The sequence below is a fragment of the Erpetoichthys calabaricus genome, chromosome 4, assembly GCF_900747795.2.
Source record: "Erpetoichthys calabaricus chromosome 4, fErpCal1.3, whole genome shotgun sequence".
NCBI classification, from domain to species: domain Eukaryota; kingdom Metazoa; phylum Chordata; class Cladistia; order Polypteriformes; family Polypteridae; genus Erpetoichthys; species Erpetoichthys calabaricus.
In genome coordinates this window covers 310,334,392-310,356,370 of record NC_041397.2, presented here as the reverse complement: position 1 = coordinate 310,356,370, position 21,979 = coordinate 310,334,392, and the positions used below count along the sequence as shown (strand labels likewise).

At 39.4% G+C, this 21,979-nt stretch overlaps 2 protein-coding genes across 4 annotated transcripts in view; one reads left to right on the top strand and one right to left on the bottom strand.

The window, feature by feature from the left end:
- Nucleotides 1–21,979, bottom strand: part of dnajc28 (DnaJ (Hsp40) homolog, subfamily C, member 28) — a 1,235,492-nt gene that overhangs the window by 420,500 nt on the left and 793,013 nt on the right. The gene's annotated exons all lie outside the window — the stretch shown is intronic.
- Nucleotides 241–21,979, top strand: part of LOC114642958 (ubiquitin carboxyl-terminal hydrolase 47-like) — a 75,690-nt gene continuing 53,951 nt past the window's right edge. The window contains exons 1-2 of one of the 3 annotated variants that reach the window (XM_051925895.1): nucleotides 241–601; nucleotides 15,171–15,267. In XM_051925895.1, the coding sequence (XP_051781855.1) occupies nucleotides 523–601; nucleotides 15,171–15,267 (176 nt within the window). In that variant the 5' untranslated portion in view covers nucleotides 241–522. The remainder of the gene's footprint in view (nucleotides 602–15,170; nucleotides 15,268–21,979) is intronic. The other 2 variants (XM_051925894.1, XM_051925896.1) reach the window with 2 other exon arrangements.

Sequence of the window (21,979 nt, the reverse complement as noted above, 5' to 3'; positions counted from 1 at the left end):
CAGTACACCATATAAAAGATTGTCCTGTCACCCTTCGAACAAGAGTATCAAGTGTCTTTGTTTAGCGGCTGGCTGTCAGACTCGCTCGGCCTACCTGAGATCATTCCAGACATTCCTTATCCAGCTGCCGAGCCGGTCGGGACGGCTCACAGGAGGGGGCGTTGGCACCCCGTGCTCGTATAACACGTCTGGAGGAACTCGCATTACGACACTGGCATCCAAGTACCACCCATCATCGCCACCTCCTCTGTGTTTTCCTAGTGCTGTCAGGCAGGACAGTTGCAGTCACCTTTGTGTGTCTTGGCAGGATTTATTCGCACTTGAGGGCGGCCCACCTCTCACAAAGCGCCCACTGCATTGTGTTGAGCTTTCACTCGTTTTGTCTTCTTGGAAATCGCTGATCAGGAAGCAAACAAAGTGAAGATGCCAACTGACTGCGAATGTTGACGATGTGAGAACCAAGACGAGATGAGACTTGGGATTTGGTGCCAGTTGGCCTGAGGGGCGTGAAAGGTGCACACAATGGGCAACGTAACCTGGAACAGAGTCGCAGCTGAGGAACTGTATGGCATGGGACGCCAGGAACGGCAAAGACATCACGGTAAGAAATAAAATGCAAACAACATGATAATACACAGAGTGTTGGGCTACAGAGTGGCATTTGGGCACAACTGCAGACCCTGGGACAGGTGGGGCAGAGAAAGGCCATCCTGTGGCATAAAGGAATTGAGCAAAGCAGCAACTGTCTAACCTAAATAACCTAGCAGAGTATTACTAAAATAGACATTGCACAGTAATACGCTGCCAAACCGATGAATTCAAGTCAGAGTCACAGGGGGGTCTTATTGTTACCTGCCACTTTGGAGGAATTCAAGCATCTGAGGTATGAAAGTGCGCCTGCTTAGTCTCATCAGCATGAACTGTCCAGGACGTTCTGATGAGAAGTGAGAGTCAGCCTCCGGTAATTCATCAGGCGCTTACTCCACACAGTCAACTGCTGACCTGCTTAGTCCTGAATAGGGTCGTGGGGGTCTCCTGGAGCCAATCCCAGCCAGCACAGGGCACAAGGCAGGAATAAACCCTGTGTGCAAAAGAAATGTACTTAATTATTTATAAAGCACTTTACAAACAACATCAAGGCTGAACAAAATACTGTACACTAAAAAGCCAATGTGTCAGACACAAGAAACAGAAACACAGAAGAGAGAAGAAGAAATTCATAATAAAAAGTACACAGATAGATAACATGTCACACTGGGGTGAAGGCCAGGGAGTCACAGTCACAGTCTGTCAGTCCGTGTCCAACCCGCTACGTCCTAACACAGGGTCACGGGGGTCTGCTGGAGCCAATCCCAGCCAACACAGGGCACAAGGCAGGAGACAAACCCAGGGCAGGGCGCCAGCTCACTGCAATCTATCTATCTATCTATCTATCTATCTATCTATCTATCTATCTATCTATCTATCTATCTATCTATCTATCTATCTATCTATCTATCTATCTATCTATTATATAGTGCCTTTCACATCTATCTATCTATCTATCTATCTATTATATAGTGCCTTTCACATCTATCTATCTATCTATCTATCTATCTATCTATCTATCTATCTATCTATCTATCTATCTATCTATCTATCTATCTATCTATCTGTTATATAGTGCCTTTCACATCTATCTATCTATCTATCTATCTATCTATCTATCTATCTATCTATCTATCTATCTATCTATCTATTATATAGTGCCTTTCATATCTATCTATCTATCTATCTATCTATCTATCTATCTATCTATCTATCTATCTATCTATCTATCTATCTAGCTATCTGTTATATAGTGCCTTTCACATCTATCTATCTATCTATCTATCTATCTATCTATCTATCTATCTATCTATCTATCTATCTATCTATCTATCTGTTATATAGTGCCTTTCACATCTATCTATCTATCTATCTATCTATCTATCTATCTATCTATCTATCTATCTATCTATCTATCTATCTATCTATTATATAGTGCCTTTCATATCTATCTATCTATCTATCTATCTATCTATCTATCTATCTATCTATCTATCTATCTATCTATCTATCTATCTATCTATCTATCTGTTATATAGTGCCTTTCACATCTATCTATCTATCTATCTATCTATCTATCTATCTATCTATCTATCTATCTATCTATCTATCTATCTATCTATCTATCTATTATATAGTGCCTTTCACATCTATCTATCTATCTATCTATCTATCTATCTATCTATCTATCTATCTATCTATCTGTTATATAGTGCCTTTCACATCTATCTATCTATCTATCTGTCTATCTATCTATCTATCTATCTATCTATCTATCTATCTATTATATAGTGCCTTTCATATCTATCTATCTATCTATCTATCTATCTATCTATCTATCTATCTATCTATCTATCTAGCTATCTGTTATATAGTGCCTTTCACATCTATCTATCTATCTATCTATCTATCTATCTATCTATCTATCTATCTATCTATCTATCTATCTATCTATCTATCTATCTATCTATCTATCTATCTGTTATATAGTGCCTTTCACATCTATCTATCTATCTATCTATCTATCTATCTATCTATCTATCTATCTATCTATCTATCTATCTATCTATCTATCTATCTATCTATCTATCTATCTATTATATAGTGCCTTTCATATCTATCTATCTATCTATCTATCTATCTATCTATCTATCTATCTATCTATCTATCTATCTATCTGTTATATAGTGCCTTTCACATCTATCTATCTATCTATCTATCTATCTATCTATCTATCTATCTATCTATCTATCTATCTATCTATCTATCTATCTATTATATAGTGCCTTTCATATCTATCTATCTATCTATCTATCTATCTATCTATCTATCTATCTATCTATCTATCTATCTGTTATATAGTGCCTTTCACATCTATCTATCTATCTATCTATCTATCTATCTATCTATCTATCTATCTATCTGTTATATAGTGCCTTTCACATCTATCTATCTATCTATCTATCTATCTATCTATCTATCTATCTATCTATCTATCTATCTATCTATCTATTATATAGTGCCTTTCATATCTATCTATCTATCTATCTATCTATCTATCTATCTATCTATCTATCTATCTATCTATCTATCTATCTATCTATCTATCTATCTATCTGTTATATAGTGCCTTTCACATCTATCTATCTATCTATCTATCTATCTATCTATCTATCTATCTATCTATCTATCTATCTATCTATCTATCTATTATATAGTGCCTTTCACATCTATCTATCTATCTATCTATCTATCTATCTATCTATCTATCTATCTATCTATCTATCTATCTATCTATCTATCTATCTATCTATCTATCTGTTATATAGTGCCTTTCACATCTATCTATCTATCTATCTATCTATCTATCTATCTATCTATCTATCTATCTATCTATCTATCTATCTATTATATAGTGCCTTTCATATCTATCTATCTATCTATCTATCTATCTATCTATCTATCTATCTATCTATCTATCTATCTATCTATCTATCTATCTATCTATCTATCTAGCTATCTGTTATATAGTGCCTTTCACATCTATCTATCTATCTATCTATCTATCTATCTATCTATCTATCTATCTATCTATCTATCTATCTATCTATCTATCTATCTATCTATCTATCTATCTATCTATCTGTTATATAGTGCCTTTCACATCTATCTATCTATCTATCTATCTATCTATCTATCTATCTATCTATCTATCTATCTATCTATCTATCTATTATATAGTGCCTTTCATATCTATCTATCTATCTATCTATCTATCTATCTATCTATCTATCTATCTATCTATCTATCTATCTGTTATATAGTGCCTTTCACATCTATCTATCTATCTATCTATCTATCTATCTATCTATCTATCTATCTATCTATCTATCTATCTATCTATTATATAGTGCCTTTCATATCTATCTATCTATCTATCTATCTATCTATCTATCTATCTATCTATCTATCTATCTATCTATCTATCTATCTATCTATCTATCTATCTATCTGTTATATAGTGCCTTTCACATCTATCTATCTATCTATCTATCTATCTATCTATCTATCTATCTATCTATCTATCTATCTATCTATCTATCTATCTATCTATCTATCTATTATATAGTGCCTTTCACATCTATCTATCTATCTATCTATCTATCTATCTATCTATCTATCTATCTATCTATCTATCTATCTATCTATCTATCTATCTATCTATCTGTTATATAGTGCCTTTCACATCTATCTATCTATCTATCTATCTATCTATCTATCTATCTATCTATCTATCTATCTATCTATCTATCTATCTATCTATCTGTTATATAGTGCCTTTCACATCTATCTATCTATCTATCTATCTATCTATCTATCTATCTATCTATCTATCTATCTATCTATCTATCTATCTATCTATCTATCTATCTATCTATCTATTATCCAACCCGCTATAATCTAACAAAGGGTCATGGGGGTCTGCTGGAGCCAATCCCAGCCAGCACAGGGCATAAGGCAGGAACAAATCCCCGGGCAGGGTGCCAGCCCACCCCAGGGCGCACACACACCCACACACCAAGCACACACTAGGGCCAATTTAGAATCACCAATCCACCTAACCTGCATGTCTTTGGACTGTGGGAGGAAACCCACGCAGACACGGGGAGAACATGTAAACTCCACGCAGGGAGGACCCAGGAAGCAACCCCAGGTCTTCTCACTACGAGGCAGCAGCACTACCACTGTACCAAAGTGTGGTTTTAAAATAAGATTTACAGACAGCAAGTGAAGGAGCCTGCCTAACGTGCAATGGCAAATCGTTCCCAGAGTTTTGAAGCCACAACTTAAAAAGCCCGATCATCTCAGAGTTTGCATCATGTCTTAGGAACACGTAAAAGCATCTGGGGCCTCATGTATAAACGGTGCGTACACACAGAAATGTTGCGTATGAACCTTTCCACGCTTAAATCGCGATGTATAAAACCTAAACTTGGCGTAAAGCCACGCACATTTCCACGGTAACTCATACCTTGGCGTACGCAATTTCTCTGCTCGGTTTTGCAGACTGGCGGCACCCAGCGTCAAAGCAGTGCTACTGTTCCTGTGTGGTTACCCTTTCTTTCTTGTATCCACATCCACGGCGGCGGCTTTATCAAATACACTGAAATTAACCGCATATCGTTCATAAATTTAATGCATCTGATTGTAATTAACCTGTAACAATATAATGGTCCACAGAATGGTCAAACTACTGTTCCTGTGTGCTCACCCTTTCTTTCTTAGCTCCACATTCCTGACGCGGCTTTATAAATACACTGAAATTAACTGCACATTGTTTATTAGTGTAATGCATCTGATCGGAATTAACCTGTAGCAATATAATGGGCCAGGGAATAGCCATAGTATTCCAAATACCATAACTGCTTTAGCGTTGTTACGCTCACTGCATCTTCTTCTTCTTTTTGCTGCTCCCGTTAAGGGTTATCACAGCAGATCATCTTTTTCCATATTACTCTCACTGCACCACTCGGAGTATTTATATCACTGTATCTGAGTGTGAATCACAGCAGCAGCTGATCGGAAAGAGAATTATCGGTATACAGTTTCAAGTACACACTACCTCAACCACGGCAAAAGGCGTCAAAGCCTTTCCTGTACGGACCTCGCGTTTCAGAAAAAGTTTCATCCCAAGAACTATAAACGCACTCAATCAGTCCATCAAGTGCTCCTTGTAGAACTGTTTGTACTTATAAGTACAATCACCTCACTGTAAACTTACACTACAGTTATAATATTGCACAACCTGCGCAACTTTATAAAGCGCGCATGATGACAATATCATTTTTAAGATGAAATGCAGCAAAATATGTTGCTTATAGTATACAGATAAAACTTTAACTTCATTTAAATAATCTGTATTGTTAATAATTAAACATGTGAGGACACGGTACCGCAGCGTATAGCTAGTTCACGGATAGCTCCTGCCTTGCGTTGTATTCTTGCCAGTGCTGACACGACACTGGAAGGATAGACGAATAGAATAATTAAACATGTACTACGAAGATATTTCAATGTTCCTTAAAAGTTTTGAAGAATCGGCGTTCTAAGCTTACAAATGGCTTAACGTCTATTACAGAGCTGATTGTGTGGCGATTGGAGAAAGAAAAGTAAGGACAGGAATTGGAGGTTAGTACGTTTGAAAGAGACAGGACTTCTGTAATAAATTATTTCATCGAAGGTCGCACATGGTGCAGCAAGCCTCTTGCGTGAGATATGAACAATCACTGCGCCACCGTGTTCCCAAGTTTAATAACATGCTTTCATTGCTATCATCATGAAAATGATATCACGTATACATTTCAGTATTTTAATTATTCAGAGAGCTGTAATATCTCGAATGTAATGGATTCTGTGTCGGAGAAAGAGAAAGAACGGAAGCAGGTAGTGATTCACACACATAGAGCACATAGAAGATCAAACACAGAACAAAGCATTTAACATGCTACTTGAGAAACTAGTAAAATAAACGATTTTAAGATGAAGTTTATGATGTTCTACTTTAATGGCAAAATAAACTACGTGATTAAAGTGGAAATTTCGAGATTAAAGTTGACATTTCGTGCTTTTTTCCCACTGTGTGCCTATGTTTTTTGTTTGTACCCTAATACGCTTTCATATGACACTCAAACGGTGGGCTACGACTCGCCTTTTCACGGCGACTTTGATATGTGATTTCTTTTTTATTTCGGGCACTGTGCGACTTTGTGAAGTTGAGCTTTCGAGTTTTTCCGACACTTTGTCACTCGATCAGCTTCCTTTTGTTGTTAATATCACTGTTTAAACCAACAAATAGTACGTTTTTCCTTTGCCTCCACTTGGTATTCGCTGAAATTCTTATATTTTCTCCCGTGCTTTTCCCATTGTCTTTTCACAGAAGGCTATTTATATTGATTTGCATATTCAAAGAGGCGTAATTCTGGGAGGAGTTGGGGCGGGACAGAAGGCGCGTGCACGTGCGTTACTTTTCACGCTGATCGGGATTTATGTAGTGGAAGAACGTGAAAGTATTCGTGTGCACAGATCCCTGCATCTGGATTTTTCTGTGCGTACACACATTCACACTTTTGTGCTTACACCATGTTATAGTGTGAGTTCTACGCACGCCGTTATACATGAGGCCCCTGGTCTGCTGACCTGAGAGGGCGAGATGGTAAATAGGGGTGCAGCAGTTCCAACAGATAAACTGGGGCACAACCATTAAAGGATTTCAAAACAAATACAAGGATCTTAAAATGGATTCAAAAACAAACTGGAAGCCAGTGAAGGGAAGCCAAGATTGGGGTAACGTGCTCCTGCTTGCGTGTGCCAGTTAAATATCGAGCAGCGGCATTTTGCACCAGTTGTAAGTGAGCCTGGCTAATTCTAAAAAGAAGTGTGTTGCAGTAATCTAGATGAGAGAGATTATAAAAGCAGGTATCACTGTTTCAAGGTTGTTTTGTGAGTTCTGAGTTTAAATACTTGGGATCAACAGTACCGAGGGATTGTGGAAGAGAAGTGAAAAAGAGAGTGCAGGCAGAGTGGAGTGGGTGGAGAAGAGTGTCAGGAGTGATTTGTGACAGACGGGTATCAGTGAGAGTGACAGGGAAGGTCTACAGGATGGTAGTGAGACCAGCTATGTTATATGTGTTGGAGACGATGGCACAGGTGACGGAGCTGGAGGTGGCAGAGTTAAAGATGCTAAGATTGGCATTGGGTGAGCCATGCTGGGTATACTAAGAGAAAGGTGCTAAGGATAGAGCTGCCAGGGAAGAGGAGAAGAGGAAGGCCTAAGAGAAGGTTTATGGATGTGCTGAGAGATGGCATGCAGGTGATGGGGGTGACAAAACAAGATACAGAGGACAGGAAGATATGGAAGAAGATGATCCACTGTGGCAACCCCTAACCGGAGCAGCCGAAAAAAGAAGAAGAAGAAGAAGAAGACTGTTTCAAGGTTGTGTTTAGACAAAACAGGAACCTCAACTGGAAAAAGTGAGATTCTACCACTGCGTTCACATGGCTATCCAGTCTTAAAGTGGAATCCATTTTCACACCTAAATTTCTGATCATGGATTTCTCAAATGGAGCCACAGTGGAAAGGTCGATGCAGGGGGTCCCGCTGGTGCCATTGGGTGTAAATAGCATGACTTCTGTCTTGTTCTCATTAAAATTTAGAAAATTGAATGCCATCCAACTCCTTATGTCAATAAGGCAATCAAGCAGGGGCTGCACAGAACACGGACCTGGGCGCTTCAGAGGGAAACAAACCTGAGGGTCGTCTGCATAGACATGAATGGGAATACCGTGTTTCCAGAAAATAGCGCCGAGTGGCAGCGGGTACAAGGAGAACAGAAGAGGTCCCAGGATGGAGCCCTGTGGTAACCCCCAGGGGAGGGTCAACAGAGGTGGAAGTAAAATCACCAAAACTGAGAGACAGGACCCTAAACCATTGGAGGGCTGAACCTGTGATGCCCACCTGGAGATGAGGATCTCATGGTCTATGGTGTCAAAGGCAGAAGTAGAAGCTGTACACAGTCACCAGAGTCCACTGTTAAGAGAATACCCTTAACAGAGAGGACTCAGTGCTGGGGTGAGTTTTAAACCCAGACTGGAACACTTCCAGAATTGCATGTTCGTCCAGGAAGGACTTCATTTGGGTGTGGATGACTTTTTCCAAGAGTTTGGACAAGAAAGGTAGTTTGGAAATGGGCCTAAAGTTAGACCTCGACTAGACCTGTTTTTTTCAGCAGAGGTTGTACAACAACATGTTTAACATTTTTAGGCACCACACTAGAGGTAACAATAGTAAGAATAGAAGGACCCAAGGTAGAAAAAGACCTCCTTAAGAAGTCGAGGAGGGACAACATCAAGGGTTAGCCAGATGGCTTCATACTGGAAACCAGGAGCTTTAAAAAGGGGAGAGTGACGGGCCAGACAGGGGATTAAAATGGATGGATTGTGAGAAGGTGGTGAAATGAGGGCTTGCAACCTTTATAAAAAAAGAGTAAAGTAATTTGACGCAAGTTCCCCCTAGAAGCTTCCAGATCGATGGGTTCATGAACATTAAGAACAGAACTCAATGTGTTACAAAGCACACAGGGAGTTGTGAGAGTTAGAGCCAATAATGGGCCATGGGGCATCACTGTCGACACTAGATGGAAAAGCCTTCAGGGCATTTTTACTGCCCTAGGCAAAGCTGGAAAATGGCGCTACTATCTATCTATCTATCTATCTATCTATCTATCTATCTATCTATCTATCTATCTATCTATCTATCTATCTATCTATCTATCTATCTATCTATCTATCTATCTATCTATCTATCTATCTACAGTGCATCTGGAAAGTATTCACAGCACATTACTTTTTCCACATTTTGTTATGTTACAGCCTTATTCCAAAATGGATTAAATTCATTTTTTTCCTCAGAATTCTACACACAACACCCCATAATGACAACGTGAAAAAAGTTTACTTGAGGTTTTTGCAAATTTATTAAAAATAAAAAAAATAAATGTTTCTGCAGCTTCATTGGAGTCCACCTGTGGTAAATTCAGTTGACTGGACATGATTTGGAAAGGCACACACCTGTCTATAGAAGGTCCCACAGTTGACAGTTCACGTCAGAGCACAAATCAAGCATGAAGTCAAAGGAATTGTCTGTAGACCTCCGAGACAGGATTGTCTCGAAGCACAAATCTGGGGAAGGTTACAGAAAAATTTCTGCTGCTTTGAAGGTCCCAATGAGCACAGTGGCCTCCATCATCCGTAAGTGGAAGAAGTTCGAAAACCACCAGGACTCTTCCTAGAGCTGGCCGGCCATCTAAACTCAGCGATCGGGGGAGAAGGGCCTTAGTCAGGGAGGTGACCAAGAACCCGATGGTCACTCTGTCAGAGCTCCAGAGGTCCTCTGTGGAGAGAGGAGAACCTTCCAGAAGGACAACCATCTCTGCAGCAATCCACCAATCAGGCCTGTATGGTACAGTGGCCAGACAGAAGCCACTCCTTAGTAAAAGGCACATGGCAGCCCGCCTGGAGTTTGACAAAAGGCACCTGAAGGACTCTCAGACCATGAGAAAGAAAATTCTCTGGTCTGATGAGACAAAAATTGAACTCTTTGGTGTGAATGCCAGGTGTCACGTTTGGAGGAAACCAGGCACCGCTCATCACCAGGCCAATACCATCCCTACAGTGAAGCATGGTGGTGGCAGCATCATGCTGTGGGACTGACAGACTAGTCAGGATAAAGGGAAAGATGACTGCAGCAATGTACAGAGACATCCTGGATGAAAACCTGCTCCAGAGCGCTCTTGACCTCAGACTGGGGCGACGGTTCATCTTTCAGCAGGACAACGACCCTAAGCACACAGCCAAGATATCAAAGGAGTGACTTCAGGACAACTCTGTGAATGTCCTTGAGTGGCCAGCCAGAGCCCAGACTTGAATCTGATTGAACATCTCTAGAGAACAAATTTCAAGCTATGCATCCCGATAAATAACCAAAGAAAAACAAAATGTCTCGGTTTTAACAGACCACCCATCATATAAAACATTTCTCTGCCGAAACAAACATCCTCACAGTATGTTTAGAGAGCAACGAGGAATTTGCTCGCCTTCCACTCATTCTCATGCCCCTCCATCCCTCTCTTCCATGTCATCTATTATATAATAAAACCTTAAGGTCTGTGTTTGTGATTGGTCAGTTTGGCTTTGGTGTGATTGGTCAGTTTGGCTTTGTTGTGATTGGTCAGTTTGGATTTGATGTGATTGGTCAGTTTGGATTTGATGTGATTGATCAATTTGGCTTTGGTGTGATTGGTCAATTTGGCTTTGTTGTCATTGGTCAGTTTGGCTTTGGTGTGGTTGGCCAGTGTAGCTTTGGTGTGATTGGTCAGTTTGGCTTTGTTGTCATTGGTCAGTTTGGCTTTGGTGTGGTTGGCCAGTGTAGCTTTGGTGTGATTGGTCAGTTTGGCTTTGTTGTCATTGGTCAGTTTGGCTTTGGTGTGGTTGGCCAGTGTAGCTTTGGTGTGATTGGTCAGTTTGGCTTTGGTGTGATTGGTCAGTTGGGCTTTGTTGTGATTGGTCAGTTTGGCTTTGATGTGGTTGGCCTGTGTAGCTTCAGTGTGATTGGTCAGTTGGGCTTTGGTGTGATTGGTCAGTGTAGCTTTCGTGTGATTGGTCAATTTGACATTGATGTCATTGGTCAGTTCGGCTTTGGTGAGGCAATGAAAGAGGAAGTGTGAATGTGAGACACATGAGGAGGAGGAGGAGGAGTAAAGAAGCACACTGAGAGACAGCAAGTATAAAACCGGACAGGAGGCGAGAAAGGCGACGCCAATATAATGACAAGCAGCTTTGACAGGACTGTGCTCAAGTGAGGGAGCGGCAGAGAAGAAACATTCAGACACACGTGGATACAGAGGAACAACACTGAAGGCATCCTTTAATTATTGTCTTCTGTGTCTGTGGCTGGTAAATGTATAACAGTCTGGTCAGGTCAGTCAGTCAGTCAGTGTCCAACCCGCTATAGCCTAACACAGGGTCATGGAGGTCTGCTGGAGCCAATCCCAGCCAACACAGGGCGCAAGGCAGGAACAAATCCTGGGCAGGGCACACACACCCACCCACACACCATGCACACACTAGGGACAATTTAGGATCACCAATGCACCTCACCTGCACTTCTTTGAACTGTGGTAGGAAACCCACGCAGACACAGGGAGAACATGCAAACTCCACACAGGGAGGACCTGGGAAGTGAACCCAGATTGGTCTCCTTACTGCGAGGCGGCAGCGCTACCCACTGCGCCACGGCGTCACCCCAGGTCAAAACTGAAATGGGAAAAACTTGATGAGGAAGTTGTCTTACATTTGAACAGCATGGTCAGAATGACCAGGAATCAGACACAAACAGACAGTACCACAGTGTGGGCTTCATTTGTGAAAGGGCTATTTTTTTCTTTTTTTTGTCTATCATTACTTGTGGTGGCTCTGAGGCTCGGGATCTGCACTGGCAATCTGAAAGTTGCTGGTTTGAATCCTGTAAATGCTAAAAGTGACTCTACTTCATTGGGCCCTTGAGCAAGGCCCTTAACCTGGCTATGACGTTAATCTGCATCCAGCTCTACATGAAGGACCTCCAACCTGCAGGGAAAAACCTGGGGGTCCGTGGCAGAATTGGCACTCCAGCCACCATAAAAAACCTCATACTGGTTCTGAACTAGTGTGGTGCTGAGGTGTGGCTGTCCTAGGGGTCCTAATCTGGGATTCTGAGTTGGTTCATCATGTCGCCTGCTCCTAACCTCCCTCTCCCTCTCTCTCTCTCTTTTTTTTTGGCCTGTGCCCTGATCCCTTTCTGATGACGGTGAGATAAAGCGACCATTATGAGGGTGGAGTCTATGTGTGGGCATGTGCCCCAGTTTTGGACGTTGAAAATATGGTCACCCTGGAATTTACACATTCACCTGCATTCATTCATTTTCCACCACTTATCTGAGACCAGTTGAAGGGAGCAACAGTCTTGGCAGTGAAGCCCAAACCCCCTTTTTCCCCTGCCACACTTGCCAACTCATACTGAAGGATCTCAGGCCATCTTTGAGATACAATCCTCCCAGCAATCTCTGGGTCTTCCCTGGGGTCTCCCCCAAACTGGTCAGGCCAGTAAGAAATCTTCACGAGGAGGCATCTGGGAGGCATCTGTATCAGATGCTTGAATCATTTCGGTTGGCTCCCCTCGATGAGGAGGGTCTGCAGCTCTAACTCCAAACACCTCTCCTGGATGTCTGTGACACTCACCTTGTCTCAAAGGGATGGCCCAACCACACATTCACCTGATGTCCATAATGGTCACTCACTTTAATAAAGTGTGCCTTCCACTTCTCTTATCTCCTAACATTTGTCGTAACTGAATGGCTTGGCAGGTCCCATTTCATGAAAATTACTACGGCCAGTCAGGTTCAAGCACAGAAGGAATTCATTACAAATGATTCTTTCTTTCTTTCTTTCTTTCTTTCTTTCTTTCTTTCTTTCTTTCTTTCTTTCTTTCTTTCTTTCTTTCTATATAGCGCCTATCACTCTTATACCAAACCGACTTTGTGTGATTTCAGTTAATATTTGTTTTTCTTTCTTTCTTTCTTTCTTTCTTTCTTTCTTTCTTTCTTTCTTTCTTTCTTTCTTTCTATATAGCACCTTTCACTCTTATACCAAATTGACATTTTGTGATTTGAGTTAATATTTGTTTTTTCTTTCTTTCTTTCTTTCTTTCTTTCTTTCTTTCTTTCTTTCTTTCTTTCTTTCTTTCTTTCTATATAGCGCCTATCACTCTTATACCAAACTGACTTTGTGTGATTTTAGTTATTTGTTTTTCTTTCTTTCTTTCTTTCTTTCTTTCTTTCTTTCTTTCTTTCTTTCTATATAGCGCCTATCACTCTTATACCAAACTGACTTTGTGTGATTTTAGTTAATATTTGTTTTTCTTTCTTTCTTTCTTTCTTTCTTTCTTTCTTTCTTTCTTTCTATATAGCACCTTTCACTTATACCAAATTGACATTTTGTGATTTGAGTTAATATTTGTTTTTCTTTTTCTTTCTTTCTTTCTTTCTTTCTTTCTTTCTTTCTTTCTTTCTTTCTTTCTTTCTTTCTTTCTTTCTTTATAGCACCTTTCACCACTTTGTGTGGTTTGAGTTAATATCTTTCTTTCTTTCTTTCTTTCTTTCTTTCTTTCTTTCTTTCTTTCTTTCTTTCTTTCTTTCCTTCTTTATATATAGCGCCTATCACTCTTATACCAAACTGACTTTGTGTGATTTGAGTTAATATTTGTTTTTCTTTCTTTCTTTCTTTCTTTCTTTCTTTCTTTCTTTCTTTCTTTCTTTCTTTCTTTCTTTCTTTCTTTCTTTCTAGCACCTTTCACCACTTTGTGTGGTTTGAGTTAATATCTTTCTTTCTTTCTTTCTTTCTTTCTTTCTTTCTTTCTTTCTTTCTTTCTTTCTTTCTATATAGCACCTTTCACTTATACCAAATTGACATTTTGTGATTTGAGTTAATATTTGTTTTTCTTTTTCTTTCTTTCTTTCTTTCTTTCTTTCTTTCTTTCTTTCTTTCTTTCTTTCTTTATAGCACCTTTCACCACTTTGTGTGGTTTGAGTTAATATCTTTCTTTCTTTCTTTCTTTCTTTCTTTCTTTCTTTCTTTCTTTCTTTCTTTCTTTCTTTCCTTCTTTATATATAGCGCCTATCACTCTTATACCAAACTGACTTTGTGTGATTTGAGTTAATATTTGTTTTTCTTTCTTTCTTTCTTTCTTTCTTTCTTTCTTTCTTTCTTTCTTTCTTTCTTTCTTTCTTTCTAGCACCTTTCACCACTTTGTGTGGTTTGAGTTAATATCTTTCTTTCTTTCTTTCTTTCTTTCTTTCTTTCTTTCTTTCTTTCTTTCTTTCTTTCTTTCTTTCTTTCTTTCTTTCTTTCCTTCTTTATATATAGCGCCTATCACTCTTATACCAAACTGACTTTGTGTGATTTGAGTTAATATTTGTTTTTCTTTCTTTCTTTCTTTCTTTCTTTCTTTCTTTCTTTCTTTCTTTCTTTCTTTCTTTCTTTCTTTCTTTCTTTCTTTCTTTCTTTCTTTCTTTCTTTCAGTTATGTTAATTGTCACTGTAACTGAACATGGCATGTGTGTTTATGTGTGTATGAGTGAGAGTGGCCCCTGTCTATCTCCATCTATCTCCGTTTTTAGCTTTTTACCCCAATCATGTTCAGAGGGACTTTGGCCCCTGCAACCCTGAAATGTGTTTTGCGAAGGTTCCTGAGCCCACCTACTGAATTCAGACCATCGAGTGTCTGCAGTGCCTGCACGGCCTTCAGACACCCTTGAATGTTATCCCACATGGATATTTGTTCCTCCATGAGTCTCATCATTTGCTGGTCACCTAAAGGGAATCCGAGACCAGCCATGATGCCCATGCCTGTAGTGATGGGAGTTTGCCTTTGGCAAGTCCTCTCATTTTCAAATGATTCTAACTTACTTTCTGAATTTGTTTTATTTCAAGTCAAAGTCACTGGGCTGAAGAATTCCGGCTCCACCTGCTACATGAACTGCTTGATCCAGTCTTTCTTTGTGACTCCGATGTTGAGGATTCAGCTGAAGTGAGTACGGCTTTGTTTAACAGTCCATCGCTCTGCTCCTTATTGATATTTGTTCCAGCACTGACTCTGTCAGTGTTCTGTGTTCAGCAGCTCTTCATGATCTCCTCTCTGGTCCTGTCCTTATCTTTCTGTGTCCGTCATCTTCATACTGTTACCCTTGGTGAGCTAGGATCAAAATAACAATAAGTAAGAATGTGGGAGATCCTCAATGGGAAAGCCAGCAGTGCTGTGATGGATGGCAGGTATGTGGCATAGCGGGTCCGCGGCTCTAAACGGATGGCCAGTTTTTAAATAAATTGGGAGGCTCTGCCCCCCGCTCACTTTGCTCGCCAACCCCCAGGTGGGCTCTACGCGTTAGCCACTTTGCAGCTCTGCCGCTTGTGTGTGGGGAAGCGGATGTACAATTTAAACAGATTGTTATGCTCATGGGAATTGTTACATATGCATAATAGACCTAATTATTTTACATTACAGCGAGTAATTAACCATATTAAAAGAGAGTAAAACATAATAAATTGAAAGAAGATTATGTTTCATGTTGCATTAAGAGTTATTCGTTCTGTTTGGCTTTGAAATTAACACGCAAATACTTTTTAAACTTACAGTTTTACTGTAAAACTTCAGTAAAACAATATTTGGTCAAGAGCGCATTGAATTTTGATTCCGTGTTTGGACTTACACAACGTATAACTGCCTGTGAGTGAATTTCGTTTCTTTCTCTCTATTAAATTAAACAAGTTTTTTGAATGTTTGTCCGTGAGATTTGTTAATTGTCATAGCAAAAGCTACTCTAATGAGAAACTGTAAACATTTTACTACGACTGGCATATCAAGATCTCCTTTGGTGTCTAATGTGATCCTCTGAAAATGTCCTACGTTACCTTTCTTGTCACCTGTTAAAATGTTCGACCAATTTTGAATACAACTAATTTTGTCCCATTGCATCGCCCATCACTCAGACCTCAATTACACAATTACATTACGATACGTCCTTCTGTCACAGTCATTGGTGCGGTGGGAGACCAGACGGTGTTAACGGTTGTAGATATTCTTCGTGATATTGTAAGTTGATGTCTTCATCTTCCACACCATCACCACCAACTCTTTCAGCGTAGTCTATTGATACGCATTTAACCAATTTGCCGTGTAACCAATCGACAATTTTGGTGTTAATTCATTTGACTTCATCATTTCTCGGTGCTAGGATTGCCCGTGTACTCATTTGTTCTGTTGATAACCCTTCAGGATGAAATTCGTCAGTAAGATTTGGACATAATATGTCTTCTTTTATTGGAAACTTAAAGTAAGGAAAACGTAAAAAATTTATAAGAGCTGAGAGCGCAGGAACTGTGTCTGACCAAAGCATTGACACGAATGAGAGGTGAGAGGACCGCGGGCGGGTCAAATTCAGCACATACTCCAAAGAGAAATGGATCATGGGAACCTAAACTGGCTCATAAGTCAGTCATCATTATGGGGGATAAAATCAGGAGTGCTCTCCCCTCGGCTTTTTCGTATACTCAGATACATTGGTGGATATTTGATGAGTAAACCACAAGGCAATGATTATATTTTTTTAAATTAAGTACATTAAAGAGCTATCAACAACCAATCAAATCAAATTACTAATATATTGAACAATTATTACAGAAGTAAAGTTGAATAAATCGGATGCTGCAGCTGCATGAATAAAAGGAAAAAGTAACACTTTCGGTTAACAGAATTAGCCCAATTGATAGAAAGCTCCGTTTTGTAACTAATACTCGCATGCAAAATTTGGTTGACCAAAGTGAAAGTGCACTCAAGTTATCATGTTTACACACAAACAGACAGACACACAGGCATCATTCCAAAAATGGTATTTTCAGACTCAGTGAGGTCTAAAACGCCGAGATTCATCAAAATCTCGACATCAAGTCTTTGTACGACTCCAATACTTTCCCTATACTTCATTTTTGAGAAAGTCAGGGATGTCTAAAACATCAAGATTCATCAAAATCTCGACATCGAATCTTTGGACGACTCCAATACTTTCCCTATGCTTCATGAACAAGAAAGTCAGTGAGGTCTAAAACGTCGAGATTCATCAAAATCTCAACATCAAATCTTTGGACTATTCCAATACTTTCCCTATGCTTCGTGTACGAGAAAGTCAGGGAGGTTTAAAACATTGAGATTCATCAAAATCTCAACATCAAATCGTTGGACGACTCCAATACTTTCACTGTACTTCGTATGCGCGAAAGTCAGTGAGGTCTAAAATGTCGAGATTCATCAAAATCTCGACATCAGATCTTTGGACGATAATACTTTCCCTATACTTCGCAAGGGAAAATGTCAGGGAGGTCTAAAATGTCAAAATTCATAAAAATCTCGACATCGAATCTTTGGATGATTCCAATTCTTTTCCTATACTTCATATGGGACAATGTCAGGGAGGTCTAAAACGTCAAAATTCATCAAAATCTCGACATCGAATCTTTGGACGATTCCAATACTATCCTTATACTTTGTATACGAGAAAGTCAGGGAATTCTAAAACAATGAGATTCATCAAAATCTCGACATCGAATCTTTGAACAATTCCAATTCTTTTCCTATACTCCACATGGGACAATGTCAGGGAGGTCTAAAATATCGAGATTCATTAAAATCTCGACATCGAATCTTTGGACGATTCCAGTACTATCCCTATACTTTGTATACGAGAAAGTAAACAAATCATCCTGCCAGTTTGTAAAAGTTCCTTCCCTTCATATGCGGCCATTTGAATGATCCTGAAGCAGCACCAAACAAGCCATGTTGTGTCGAGCCATCAGGCTATGAATCGGCTGGAGATTTAGAGCTTCTGTCTGCAGCGAGTGACCTACATTTGGGTTTTTATTTATTTCGAATAAGAACAGAAGGATGGGGTACTTTGAAAAGCAGTTGAATATTGAAATTCAAGGGTAGCATTTGGGGATGGAGGCCCAGATGAAGGGTTAGTAGCAAGAATTAGGAGGAAGGAAGAAAAGGATGCAGTGAAAAGAATGAAAAAATGGAAAGGCAGCAGGACCGGATGGAATACCAGCAGAAGTGGGGAAGAGTTTAGGAGACGTGGGTGAAGGTGTGTTGTGGGATCTTTGAACAGGAGATAATACTAGAGGAGTGGAGGAACGGTGGGATTGGACCCATTTATAAGGAGAAGGGTGATGATAACGTGGGAAAGGGTTATAGAGGGAAGGCTTAGGGAAGAGACCACCATAGAGGAGGAGCAGTTTGTTTTCTTTTGCAAGGGAAAGGAACAACTGATGCAGTCTGTGCATTGAGGCGGCTCATAGAGAAGCATCGAGAAGAACAGGAAGGTCTGTATATGGTGTTTATTGATTTGGAGAAGGCTTATGATCGAGTGCCACGTCAAGAGGTCCGAAGGTGCGTGAGAGAGAAAGGAGGACCAGAGAAGTGTGTGAGGTGAGGATTGTCCAGGATATGAATGATGGAGTGAGCACTCAGGTTAAAAGTACTATTGGGGTAGTAGACAAGACCCCAGTTAGAGGAGGTCTGCACCAGAGGTTGTTGAAGCAGGCTGACATGGCAGGGGCGCCCTCGGAGACTTCAGAGCAGACTGCAGAATTGAGCTTAATTGTATGGGCGCACCTACAGACTCACTTAAGATGGAACAAATGAGCCAACGACTAAAAGCAAGTCTTACATTTATTACAATTCTTCATCCTCTTCTGACTGTTGATTCATTTATTTTGAGGTAAACTAGCATTGGCAGATGTGACGGTGCAGCACATGGTGGCTGGCATGTTGGTAAGGTGACTGGGTGGACTCTCAGTGTTTCATATGACCTGCACTCTTCATTGTAACAGCAATCAGGTCATTACACGTGCCAGCTGAATGTCAGACGCTGGCACTTTACGCCTTTCCCTGACCCCCGAACTATAATGTGACATGCGATCTTACGATCTCACAGCCAGATACTCTTCAATGCAGAGGGTGGGGTCTCGGTGCATCAGGTGGGAGGCTGCTCTACCAGCCAATGAAGCCATCTGACTCCTCAATACTTCACCGCTCAAGTTCTGCTCCTAATTAAGCTGCCGTTATCTCTTGGCTGGGTGGGTGTCAAACTCTTCGCTGTCCTTCATATCTTTCTGACAAGGCCTACCTGCACCCCCCTTCTTTCCCAGTGTTGGACAATTATTTACAACCCAAGAGTTACGATTCCCCTTCTTATCAAGGGGCCCATCTCACCTCAACTCCCCTGCACGTCCAGACTTTAACTTGAGAGATAATGGTGGTCTGTGGCTTATACAGGGTAATAAAAATATATATATAGGCATGAGCTTTATAACACCTAACTCTAACATCTTAATACTTAATCAAATATAATGAGGGCGGCATGGTGGTGCAGTGGGTATTAGTTAATCGATATTTAAGTTTGGATCATTTACTACGATTATTTCTGTTAATATCGTTACACACAGTTATTAGTTAATCAATATTAAAGTATGGATCATTTATTAGGATTATTTCTGTTAATATCTTTATGTCCTTTTATTACTTAATAGGTATTTAAGTTTGGATCATTTATTATGGTTATTTCTATTAATATTGTTACTTCCAATTATTAGTTAATCGATATTTAAGTTTGGATCATTTATTAGGATTATTTCTGTTAATATCGTTACATCCAATTATTACTTAATCAATATTTATGTTTGGATCATTTACTATGATTATTTCTATTAATATCGTTACACACAGTTATTAGTTAATCGATATTTAAGTTTGGATCATTTATTAGGATTATTTCTGTTAATATCATTACATCGAATTATTACTTAATCGATATTTTAGTTTGGATTATTTACTACGATGATTTCTGTTAATATTATGTAATTATTAGCTAATCGATATTTAAGTTTGGATCATTTACTATGATTATTTCTGTTAATATCGTTACACACAGCTATTAGTTAATCGATATTTAAATTTGGATCATTTATTAGGATTATTTCTGTTAATATCATTACATCCAATTATTACTTAATCAATATTTAAGTTTGGATCATTTACTACGATTATTTCTATTAATATCGTTACACACAGTTATTAGTTAATCGATATTTAAGTTTGTATCATTTATTAGGATTATTTCTGTTAATATCGTTACATCCAAATATTACTTAATCGATATTTTAGTTTGGATCATTTACTACGATGATTTCTGTTAATATTATGTAATTATTAGTTAATCGATTTTTAAGTTTGGATAATTTATTAGGATTATTTCTGTTAATATCTTTATGTGCTTTTATTACTTAATAGATATTTTAGTTTGGATCATTTTTAAGGATAATTACTGTTAGTGTCATTATCTCCAATTATTAGTTAATTGATACTTTGAATATATTATTGTTTTCTTATGTGTAAGAATATTTATGTACTGTTTAATTGTCTTTGTGTTCCTTGTGTTGTTATGGGGTGGAAGCCCACAAGTAGGTAGAACCGCCCCTTGCCTCACTTTTAGGATCATTCCCTAGTCCCATAAAGGGATGGTGTCATGATCAAGGAGGATTTTGGGGTCTTATAGCCTTTTTCTATGGTGGAAGTCTCCTGCATTTCTAGGGGTGTGGTCTCTGGGGTCGTGACCTCGAGTTCATCATCAGATGGGATAAAAGGTCAGCAGTTGCAATGCGCTTTATCCAATCTACAAATTAAACCTTCAGAACCCTCATAGTAATTCTCTTCTTCTGATTGACTCTCGGGTATAGCCTGGTTTTTCAACTTCTTGCCTGAATTTTTATTTTGATTTTTAACTCTTGTCTGGCTTTCAGTTGCTTTGTTTATATTTTGTTTTGTTTTGTCTTTTGCACGCATCTATCGGTTAAACTCAAAAAATGAGTTATCTGTATCACACAGAGTCCCTTGAGGTTCATTGAATTCTCTCTGGTGGTGCTTTTGTCAACTCTTTTTTGCTTCTGTTTTAGAATTACGATTTAGAATTTTCCATGGGGATGTGTTTGTTTTCGGATTGCATGTTTGGCCACTCCTTCGGCCTCTTTTTGGTTTCTTTGAGCATTTTCCTATTTTTTCTGATTTTGAAAATAAATTTTTCTTTAATAAAGATTCATTCGTTTCCCATCTCTCTACAAACAAGAGGTTTATGGTAATCATCTCCAGCTGTGGGGCAATTTGATTCTATTTTGGCGGAATTTGCTTGTATATTTATTGAACTTCTGGAGCATTTAGGAAGTTTTTCTTCACACAGAGAGCCACAAAGGGGTAGTGTGGTAGACAGAACTTTCGGGAAAGTTGACTTGATGTTATTTTAGAAGAATTAAGTGGACAGGACTGGTGAGCTTTGTTAGGCTGAATGGTCTGTTCTCGTCTAGAACATTAGAACAATCTAGATTAATCTAGTCTCGATTGTCCTAATGTTCTAATTTGTTTTCATTGTTCTCAATGAGGGCGGCATGGTGGCGCAGTGGGTAGTGCTGCTGCGTCGCAGTTAGGAGACCCGTCTGGGTTCGCTTCCGGGTCCTCCTTGTGTGGAGTTTGCATGTTCTCCCTGTGTCTGCGTGGGTTTCCTCCCACAGTCCATAGACATGCAGGTTAGGTGCATTGGCGATCCTAAATTGTCCCTAGTGGGTGTGTATGTGCCCTGCAGTGGGCTGGCGCCCTGCCCGGGGTTTGTTCCTGCCCTGTGCTGGGTGCGATTGGCTCC